The 11,563-nt window shown below is 46.1% G+C and overlaps 1 protein-coding gene across 1 annotated transcript; it reads left to right on the plus strand.

Moving 5' to 3' along the window:
* Nucleotides 1-6,571: 6,571 nt before the first annotated feature.
* Nucleotides 6,572-10,586, plus strand: TMEM177 (transmembrane protein 177). Its single transcript, XM_069577811.1, has 2 exons — nucleotides 6,572-6,650; nucleotides 8,449-10,586. Exon 2 carries the CDS (start codon nucleotides 8,470-8,472, stop codon nucleotides 9,403-9,405), a length of 936 nt encoding a protein of 311 aa, XP_069433912.1. The 5' UTR covers nucleotides 6,572-6,650; nucleotides 8,449-8,469; the 3' UTR covers nucleotides 9,406-10,586.
* The last annotated feature ends 977 nt before the right edge of the window (nucleotides 10,587-11,563 follow it).

An 11,563-nucleotide genomic window follows, 5' to 3' on the forward strand; every position in this document is an offset into this window, starting at 1 on the left:
AATGAACTACAGGAAGGAGGGCCGCCAGTGAACAGTCTTAGATGGAAACATCGTTCTTCCTCATTCTGTGCTTCCTACCAGATGGGGAATCCCCAGGAGAAGAGCTATGGACCAGACTGCAGGCTCCCACCCTCCACCCCAGCCAAAGGAGCCACACAGCTAGTCTCTACTGGGGGGAGGGTGCTGATGTGGTCAGGGCAGTTCTGGGTGAGAGAGGAGACTGAAGTTTCAAAACAATGAAACTGAGTCTTAACCAAAGTGATATTGTCTAAGTTACCAACATTGACTGACAAATTATAGACTCAGACTGTGCATCCTTAGGGGGGCCTACTAATAAGCAGGAAATCAGATGGTTTGAAGAGTACAGCTGGTAGCAATTATTGGAAAAAATAAAATCTTTCATTTATTTGTAAATGAGCTGTTACTACTCACTGTTCACACTATAGTCATCACCAGCTTCTGATGTCAAAAAAGATATCAAGGAATGATAAAAATTATTATTATTGGTGGAAATATAGGATCTGGGAAGCGAGAAGGGGCTGTGCAGAGCAGCCAAAGCAAGGGACCCAGGGTCTAATTTGGTATTATATTATACCAAATTATAATACCAGTATTATAATAGATGGCATGCTCATTAAAGTTAGTATTTGTGGCAATAGGGAAACTAGTATAAAAGAAAAGACAAAAAATATTTTATATTAGAACAAGGTCTGTTTAAGTAGTCAAATTGTAGTTATATTTAAAATGGTATAATTCCAGGGATTTCCCTGGTGGTGGTGGGGTCCAGTGGGTAAGACTCCATGCTTCCAGTGCAGAGGACAAGCGTTCCCATCCCTGGCTCGGGAGAATCCCAGATGCTGTGGGGCCAAAAAGAAACAAACTGATATGACTCAATGACATTTTAAAAATACATCTTTTGGGGGTCTGCCTCTGAAATGGCCACTGAGCCACTGTCCACTCCCAGGGCCAAGTAGCGTGGTCTGACATATGCCCAAAGCTCTTAGAGTTTGGTCTCAAGTACCATTCCTGAAAAGGAAACAAGGAACCTCAGAAAATATCTGATTCTATATCTCAGCACAACGATAATTAAGATGTTCCTGGAGCATGCGTTTGTTGCCGGAAAGAAAGTGTGCTTTCAAAGTGATCCAGGACAATTTGAAAGGATAAAGGAGCCAGTTGAAAGGAGCTCCCACTGAGCAAGCTGTGACAGTTTTGGCACTAGAAAGAAAGCAGTAGCTCTCTGCAGAGCCATATGAGACATGCTAGGGGAAAGAAAGAGGGAAGGGGAAAAGGCATGTACAAGATTTTAATGATGTTTACAGTATGTTGATGAAGCCAAACAATGAGTATACTGCACTGAAGTTTTGGTCAACATCAAAATTTCATCATTACAAATCAAATAGCTAAAATATTCATTGCACTCCTGGTAGGAGATGCAGAATCGTATCAGCTCTACTCAAGCAATGAAAACTTGTGGAGGATTTTACTATGAAAAAAAAGACATAGGCTTGAGAAGTCCAATTATCTCCGTAAATGAATGCCAACTCATGACAAATCAACCTGGACCCTTGTTGTTCTGGACTCCCGTCCTGGGCAAGAATATCCCACCAAGGGTTCAGTCCACAGCACCTCAGGGTAAAGTGGCCCATGAGGGTGGTTCTGTGCTCCGGGATTAGGGGAATACATTTGAGATGTCAAGATGAATAAAAGAATCTACCTAAGTTGATACTTCTGTGCTGGGTAGGTTATCTGTAATAAGTTTTATTCCTCTGTTTTATATGTACTTCATTTAAGATGTTTAAAACAGGTAAGAAGATCTGTTACATTTCTGTGTCTGTCTTATTAGATTTATAAGAGTTGCTTAGTGGTTAAGAATATTTTGCTTATAAGATTTGATTTGGGAATGAGACTACTTGGCAGGGGTTGGATATTGTTATATTTAAGAGAACCAACTAAATTAAAGTTGAAAGTATAGTTTGAGATGTCCAAGAGAATTTGACCACTTAAGTACAGAAGTGCTATGGTAGGATTAAGGAAGATTTCATTATAAAGCCCATGGTTAATTGACGGTTAACCAAAGAACAGGTAGAAACAAAATCTTATTTTTATACAAAGATCACTGAATTTATTAATAAGAGAAACTGGAGCCGATTACACAGAATGAAGTAAGCCAGAAAGAAAAACACCAATACAGTATACTAACACATATATATGGAATTTAGAAAGATGGTAACGATAACCCTGTATGCGAGACAGCAAAAGAGACACAGATGTATAGAACGGTCTTTTGAACTCTGTAGGAGAGGGAGAGGGTGGGATGATTTGGGAGAATGGCATTGAAACATGTATAATATCATATAAGAAACAAATCGCCAGTCTAGGTTAGATGCAGGATACAGAATGCTTGGGGCTGGTGCACTGGGATGACCCAGAGAGATGGTATGGGGAGGCAGGTGGGAGGGGGGTTCAGGATTGGAAACACGTGTACACCTATGGCAGATTCATGTTGATGTATGGCAAAACCAATACAGTATTGTAAAGTAAAAAAAAAAACAACAACAATATTTGTAAATTGAGGTTTTAGGCTTAAGAGACACGAGATATTTAAACTTGATCTTTAATCAATAGTAATTATTGATAATTACTATCAATAATAATAATTGATAGTAATTAAAGCATAAGTAACTCTTAAGTATTCCTTTCATGCCCAAAAGCCTCCTCAGAAAACATTTTAGGAAGAAATAGAAAATCTGAAAGCCCTATGACAAGTGAGATAGAATCAGTAATCAAAAGTCTCCCAACAAGGAGAAGTCCTAAAGCCAATGGCTTTACTGGTGAAGATTACTAAACATTTAAATAAGAACTAATGCCAATCCTTCTCAAACTTTTCCAAAAAAATTGAAGAGGAAGGAATTCCTCCAGATTCATTCTGTAGCCAGTGTGACTCTGATACCAAAGTCAGATAAAGACACTGCTGCTGCTACTGCTACTGCTGCTAAGTCACTTCAGTCATGTCCGACTCTGCACCCCAAAGACGGCAGCCTACCAGGCTCCCCCATCCCTGGGATTCTCCAGGCAAGAACACCATTTCCTTCTCCAATGCATGAAAGTGAAAAGTGAACTCTTCGCGACCCCATGGGCTGCAGCCTACCAGGCTCCCCTGTCCATGGGATTTTCCAGGCAAGAGTACTGGAGTGGGGTGCCATTGCCTTCTCTGGATAAAGACACGAAAAGAAAACTTCAGGCCAATAGCCCTTATGAACATTAATGCAAACATTCTCAACAAAATAGGAATTTAGCAGCATATTGAAGAGATTATACATCATGACGAAGTGGGATTCATTCCTACAATACAAGGATGGTTCAACATATGAAAATCAATCAATATAATATACCACATCAACAGAATAAAGAACAGAAACCACATGATCAACTCAACAGATGCAGGGAAAGCATTTGAAAAGTTCAACACCTTTTCATGAATAAACACTCAACAAACTAGGAATGGATGGAAACTGCCTCAACATAATAAAAGCTATATATGAAAAATCCACAGCAAACATCCTAGTCAATGGTGAAAGACTGAAAGCTTTTTCTCTAAGATCAGGAACAAGACAAGAATGCCTACTTTCACCAGTTATATTCAACATAGTCCTAGAAGATCTAGCCAGATTAGGCAAGAAAAAGAAATAAAAGGCATCCATATTGGAAAGGAAGAAGTAAAATTATCTCTGTCATAGATGATACAAAATTACGTTTAAAAAGCCTTAAACATTGCACAAAAACTTGTTAGAGCTAATAAATGAATTCAGCAAACTAGCAGGATACAAAGTCAACACACAAAAGTCAGTTGCTATACACTAACAATAAACAATCTGAAAAGGAAATGGTGATAGCAATTCCATTTACAGTGGCAACAAAAAGGATAAAATGCTTAGGAATGACCTTAACCAAAGAGGTGAAAGACTTATACACTGAAAACTACAAAACATTGCTGAAAGAAATCAAAGAAGACATAAATAAATGGAAATACATCCCATGTTCATGAAGTTCATTATTAAGATGGCGGTACTACCCAAAGCAATCTAAAGATTCAAAGCAAACCCTATCAAAGTCCCAATTATATTTTTTGTAGAAATAGAAAAATCCATCCTAAAATTCATATGAAATTTCAAGGGAAACTGAATACACAAAATGATCTTGAAAAAAGAACTAAGCTGAAGGATTTGTACTCCCTGATTTCAAAACTTACTAAAAAGATACAGTGTCAAAACGGTGTGAGTGCAGGCACAAAGACATACACAGAAATCAATGGAGGGCTTTCCTTGTGGCTAAGACGGTAAAGAATCTGCCTGAGATGCAGGAGACCTGGCTTCAATATCTGGGTTGGGAAGATTGCCTGGGGAAAGGAATGGCTACCCACTCCAGTATTTTTGCCTGGAGAATTCCAAGGGCAGAGGAGCCTGGCAGGCTACAGTCCATGGGGTTGCAAAGAGTCAGACATGACTGAAGTGACTTAGCACATATAATAATGGAACAGAATAAAGAGTCCAGAAATAAACCCTGGTATATATGATCAAATCATTTTTGATCAAATGATTTTTGATAAAGGTGTGAAGACTACTCAATGGGGAAAAAAGTCTTTTCAGCAAGTGTTGCTGAGAAAACTGTCTATCCACATGGATCCTTACCTAACAGCATATTCAAAAATTAACTCAAAATGGATCAGAGACCAAAATTATACAACTCTTAGAAGGAAACATAGGGCAAAAACTTCATGGCACTAGCTCTGGCAATAATCTTTTGGATATAACACAAAAGGCATGGGCAACAAAATAGAAGTAGGAGATATGGAATTTATGAAAATTTAAAATGTTGTGCATCAAAAGACAATATCCTCAGATTTAAAAGGCAACCCACAGAATGGGTGAAAATATTTGCATCACATATCTGATAAGGGATTAACATCTAGAATGTACTGACAACTCCTAAAACTCAACCACACACACAAAACCCAACCCAATTTAAAAATGGACAAAGGTTTTGAATAGACATTTCTCCAAAGAAAACATACAGATGTCCAAGGAGCGTAGGAAAAGGTGCTCAAAATCGCTAATCACTAGGGAAAAGCCTATCAAAACTACAAGATACCACCACATACATATACTAGAATGACTATTATTTAAAAAAAAAAAAAAAAAACAGAAAATAACACACATTGATAAAGATGTAAAGAAATTGGAACGGTTGAGCACTGTTGGCAGGAATGTAAAACGGTACAGCCTCTGTGGAAAACAGGATGCCAGACCCTCAAAAACTTTAAAAATGAAATGAACATATTATGCAACAGTTCTACTTCTGTGTATATACCCAAAAGAATTGAAAGCAGGGTCTTGAAGAGATATTTGTACACTCATGTTCACAGTAGCAAGATCATAATAGCAAAAATGCAGAAGCAATCCAAGTTCCCATCAACAGGTGAATGGATAAGCAAAACCTGCCATATTCATATGGTGCAACATTATTTAGCCTTACAAAGAAGGAAGTTCTGATTCCACTTACAGGAGATACTTAGTGGTCGAAATATAGAGACAGAATGTAGAATGGTGGATGCCAGAGAGCAGAGGGAAGAGGAAGTTATTGTCTGATGGATACAGAGCTTCAGCTTTACAAGATGAAGAGCTATGGAGGTGGACAGTGGTGACGGTTGTACTACCACTGTACTATATGCTATAAAATGGTCAAGATGTAAATATCATGTGTACCTCACCACAATGGGAAAAAAAAAAAAAGCAACCATCAGATGCTCTTTTATCCATCATGGATGCTTATCCCTATATTCATACCCTGTTCATCCTCTAATCTAGTCCCAATCACCCACCCCTTGCAGGCCTCTCAGACTTCACTGTGACTTTACAAAGCTTGGTCCATCACCGGCAAATTCCCCACAACTTCACCTGTACTTCAGGGTCTACAGACCTCTTCTGCAAGTGGCCAGATAGTGTTTTAGGCTCTGGACAGACTGTCTGTGTCCTGGCTACTCCCCTCTGCCCTTCTAAGGGAAAGCAGCCACAGACAGCGCGTAGAGGAATGGCCTGGGCCCAGACAGGCTGACCCCTGACCCTCGCACAGCAGCTGGGAAAGTGAGCTGACAGGTGTGACGCAGCCCCGCGGACTGTACAGTGTGGATCACTTGGGAGGAGCTGGGGCAGAGGCCCCGCCAGCACAGAGCGCTTCCCTACGGGAAAGGATGGGACCTGGCGGTAGGACGGGGCGTGGGCTCCGACAGAAGGTCCGCCAGAGGCCTCCTGACCCACGCCCTGACGCTGGTCTCTCCAGGGCTACACAGGGACGGCCCAGACAGCCTTGGTAGAAAGAAACAGCCCGCGGCCAGATGCCCCCAGGGGCGTTCACTAGCTGAGTCTCAGCTTGAGCTGAGCAGCCAGGGTCCCGCCCTGCGCTCCGCCCCCGAGTTTCCCGCCCCTTTTGTCTCCGCCCCCGGAGCCCCGCCCCCGAAGCCGGCTGGCGTGCATTGCTACTTCAGCCCCGCCCCCTAGGGTCCCGCCCCTTTGTCTCCGCCCCTAGAGCCGGCCAGCGTGCTTTGCGCCTGGCCTACGTGCTCGGCGTACCTGGCTGCGGCGGAGGAGGAGGTGAGCGTGCGAAATCGGGCGGGTAGATAAGTGGACCCCAGCGGGCTCCTTTCACAGTGTGTTCCAGCCGTGGGCGTAGCCAGAGGATGCCGCGTGGAGCGAGGGTTCTTCTTCGCCCAGCCGCCTGCGAGATGCGCGGCACCCCCTCCAACCCCTCCCTGGGGCGCGCGGCCTTGGTGCTAGGGGTCCTGGGGGAGTAGGACCTGCGTTTGGACCCTTCCTGTCCTGGCTTTGGTTGCCTCCTTAGCGAAAAGGCACAGTGACGTGACTCTTAAGGAATATGCTGCTTCTTGTTTGCAGCAGTTTGTTTGCTAATTAAACACTTTAGAGACAGGAAGACAGCTTCACCTGAAGTTAAATAATTGTGAATTTTACTGAAATATTTTCGGATGAAATAATAGTATGGCCCTACTTGTGTTTGGAAATAAACTAGCTGGAGGAGATTATGCGTTTGAGTAGAGATGAAACAAAGTTAGCCATGACTTGACAGATTGAAGTTAGTTTATACTATACTATTTTTTCCACTTTCGTGCGTGTTTATAATTTATCATAAAAAAAATCTATAGTGAAAAATTTGCTGTGGACAATTGTGTTCAAATACTGGGCCTGTATTTGTCTGCTAGAGCTGTAGGGACAAGAACTGGGTGGCACAAATGTGTTTTCTTGGAATTCTGGAGGCACGAGGTCCAAGATCAAGGTGTTGGCAGGGCTGGTTTCTCTTCTGAGGCCTCTCCCACTGGCTTGTAGATGGCCACCTTCTTTCTGGCTTGCGTCCTCGCAGTCCTTCTGTGTCTTTGTCCTAATGTCCCACTCTGGATTGGATTAGGGACTATCCTAATGACCTCGCTTTAACTTAATTACCTCTTTAAAGATGCTATTTCTAAGTACAGTCATGTTCCTCCTCCTGGAAGTTAGGACTTCACCATAGGAATTTGGAGGGACGTAGTTCTGCCCATCGGAGAAGGCAATGGCACCCCACTCCTGTACTCTTGCCTGGAAAATCCCATGGACGGAGGAGCCTGGAAGGCTGCCGTCCATGGGGTCGCTGAGGGTCGGACACGACTGAAGCAACTTAGCAGCAGCAGCAGTTCTGCCCATAGCTCTGCCACGTTACTAGTTGAGGCCTACCTGTGCCTCAATGTTCACCGCTTTAAAATAGGGACATCATAATGATAAGGTCACAGAGTTGTAAGGATTCAGTTGTTAAATAATATGGGTGCAGCTCTCGGAACTGTGTCGGGCATACAGTAAGGATGGAATAAGCCGAGCATGTGTTTCAGGTATAAATCAGTGCTCGTGTTCAGTATGGCAGTGGAGTGAGAGGGGGGATGCTTGGGGCTGTGCCTAGCCGTGGGAATCAAAGTTGTAATTGCAGCCATACCACGGCTTCCCGAGACTCCCTGGTGGGGCCATCGTGATCATCCCCCCAGCTTCCTGGGTTGCCCAGTGACCAACACTGACAGGCCCTTGGTTGTCTATGGGCAGCGAGTGGACTGGCAGAGCTCAGCAGGCTCCCAGCTGAGAGATGCCCTGACCCCTGTCTCACGATGCCCAGAGGTTCACCTTGGCCAAGGGGTGTCTGCTCTTTGCCAGACACTGATTGTTTCATGTGTGTTTATTTACTCAGCACAGACTCCCTCCTGGTGGGCCCTTGTCATGTGCACATTTGGTAAGTGGTGACACAGAGACAGAGCTGGGGCCAGTTCTTGGCTACTGTGCGTAGCATCAGTTTAAGAGGATGTGGCCCCGGGGTGTTTGGTCTGCAGTTGTTGGCTTACTTCTCTTTCTCTTGGCCCAGGTTACAGCAGTGGCAGCCCTCATGGCAGGTCCCCTGTGGCGGGCCACAGTGTTTGTGCAGAGACACAGGACAGGCCTGTTGGTGGGCTCCTGTGCAGGCCTGTTTGGGGCCCAGATCTCGTACCACCTCTTCCCGGATCCTGTGGTCCAGTGGCTGTACCAGTACTGGCCTCAGGGCCAGCCGGCACCTCTGTCCCCAGAACTGGAGAGGCTCTTCCAGGAGGTGCAGCAGGACATTGGCATCCCCTCGGGCCACCACTTCGAGGCCTTTACCACCTTCACCTTCCAGCCTGTGAGCGCCGGCTTCCCGAGACTCCCTGGTGGGGCCATTGTAGGCATCCCTGCCAGCTTCCTCCGTGGCCCAGTGAGCACCACTGACCGGCCTGTGGTTGTCCACGGGCAGCGAGTGGACTGGCGGAGCCCAGCAGGCGCCCGGCTGAGAGATGCCCTCACCCTGTCTCACGATGCCCAGAAGTTCGCCTTGGCCAAGGAGGTGGTGTACCTGGAGAGTGGGGCAGCCGCCTTGCAGGCCCTGCCTGCCCCAGCCTGCCTGGCGGGCACCTGGGCGCTGGGTGTGGGGGCCAAGCACGCCTTGGGGCTCTACGGAGGCCCCATGAGCTTGCGGGCCACTTTCAACTTGGTGGCAGCAGTGGCGGGCTTCGTGGCCTATGCCTTCTCCACGGACTCTCTCACTCACGCCCTGGAAGCCTGGCTGGACCGCCGCACGGCCTCCCTGTCTGCAGCCTATGCCCGGGGTGGGGTGGAATTCTACGAGAAGGTTCTGTCAGGCAACCTGGCCCTTCGCAGTCTGCTGGGCCAGCGGGGGGAGAAACTCTACACCCCCAGCGGGAATGTCATTCCCAGACACTGGTTCCGCATCAAACACCTGCCCTACACGGCCCGCCGGGACTCAGTGCTGCAGATGTGGCGGGCAGCGCTTGGCCCTGGCGGCTCCTGAGGGCCTCGTGGCCCAGACGGTTCCGGCTCAGGCAGGTGCCACTCGCCGTGGACTCAGGCAAGCCCACAGCCCAGTGTCAGCAGACTTGCAGGCTTTGGGGTTTAACAGCCCAGTTCCTACCCCAGCCCACCACTCATGACCTAAGTCACCTCGGACACGTCCCTTTATGAATCTGAGCCTTGGTTCCTCTACTGTAAATCGGGGCTGATGTAAACTCCCTGACAGGCCTGTGGGGTTGTGTGAGGTCATTACAGGAGGGCCTGGGTGCCAGCGCCTAAATAAACAGAAGTCTGTCTTCCTTGCTATTTGATTACAGGGGGCTAAAGGGGTCAGACTGCATCTCACCACCAGAGGTGTTTGTGGGATGCAGCCACTTTCTTATAGTGAGGAATCACCACATAGTTTGCCTGGTGGTCAAATCCCAATCTCCTCCTCCTCCTGTGGTAGAAATGAAAGGTTCTGAGAGGCCGAGATGAGAAGCCCGTACGGGCCCAAGAGCTGGAAGACAGAGCTCCCCGTGGGGCTTTAAGAGAGGTGTATGCAGTGCAGATGGCGGCTCAGAGAGGGCTGGGTGCCCAACAGCCTTGCAGGGCCCCCCGAGAGCCCCTGGGCCTGAAGGAGAGAGAAGGTGTTGCTGGAACCTGGCGGGACCTCCTGCTAGGAATTCTGGCTGAGGGAGAGGAAGGAGCAGGCCTGCAAAGCTGAGGCCCTGCAGTCAGGACAGAGCAGGTGAGTGCTTGGGGAGGAAAGGGAGGGTAGGGACCACGAAGGGAGATGGGAATGGGGCCAAGGGGTGGTGAGGAGAGCAGAGGGGTGCCGCTGGGCAATGGGCCAGGCCTGGTGTCCCACTCGGGACCATGGGGAGCTGCAGCCTTGCCAGGCTTCTCTCCAGACCTCAGCTGGATAGACAGACCCCCCCCACTTTTGATGCTTGGACAGGAGACCCCAGCAGGGAAGATGAGAAGAATTGTGATGAGTAAGCCAGGTTCCCTTGGTCATTCCTGTATTCTTTTAGTTTTGTTTTAATTTATTTTATTGAAGTATAGTTGATTTACAATGTTGTATTATTTTCTGCTGTACAGCAAAGTGACTCAGTTATACAGATATGTATCTTTTTCATATTCTTTTTCCATTATGGTTTATTATAGCATATTGAATATAGTGTTCTGTGTTACACAGTAGGACCTTGTTTGTCTATTCTCTGTGTACTAGTTTGCATCTGCTAATCTCAAACTCCCACTCCATCCATGTCCCACGCACTCCCCCTTGACAACTGCAAGTCTGTACTCTGTTTCTGTTTTGTAGGTAAGTTAATTTGCATCATATCTTAGATTCCACATATAAGTGATGGTATCATTTGGTGTTTGTCTTTCTCTTTCTGACTTACTTCACTTACTGTGATAATCTCTAGTTGCATCCATGTTGCTGCAAATAGCATTATTTCATTCTTCTTTATGGCTGAGAAATATTCTACTGTATATATGTACCACATCTTTTATCCATTCATCTGTCGATGAACATTTGGGTTGTTTAAAGTCTTTATTCAGTTCATTATAACATTAACTCTGTTTTGGTTTCCCAGCCACAAGGCATGTGGGATCCCAACTCCCCAACCAGGGATCAGACCCTCACCATTCCTGCACCAGAAGGTGAAGTCCAACCACTAAACGCCCCATATAGGTTTTCATGGTAGCTGCACCTACAGTGTAGAAGGGTTCCCTACAAAGGGTTCCCTTTGCTCCACATCCTCTCCAGCATTTGTTACTTGTACTTTTTCATGATGGCCATTCTGGCTGATGTGATATCTCATTGTAGTGTTGATTCGCACTTGTCTAATAATTAGTGATGCTGAGCATCTTTTCAGGCCATTCATGTATCTTTTTTTTTTTTAATTTGACTGCACCAGGTCTTAATTGCACATGCAGGATCTAGTTACCTGACCAGGAATTGAGCCCAGACCCCCTGCATTGGGAGCATGGAGTCTTAGCCACTGGACCACCAGAGAAGTCTCCATATATTCCTTTTGTTGGTGATTATGTTTTCCCTGGAACAGGTGAAGAATTCAGGCCTGGTATCAGTGTAACTCAGAGCAGAGGGTATAATTAGGCCCCATGCAGAAGGGACACAAAACCAGCCCAGGAGGCCCACTCAGGGGTGG

This window comes from Ovis canadensis, chromosome 2, assembly GCF_042477335.2.
Source record: "Ovis canadensis isolate MfBH-ARS-UI-01 breed Bighorn chromosome 2, ARS-UI_OviCan_v2, whole genome shotgun sequence".
Classification (NCBI taxonomy): Eukaryota; Metazoa; Chordata; class Mammalia; order Artiodactyla; family Bovidae; genus Ovis; species Ovis canadensis.

What these genes read in the sequence shown, in the direction of transcription:
- TMEM177 (XM_069577811.1), top strand. Translation starts at nt 8,470, where the DNA reads ATGGCAGGTCCCCTGTGGCGGGCCACAGTGTTTGTGCAGAGACACAGG.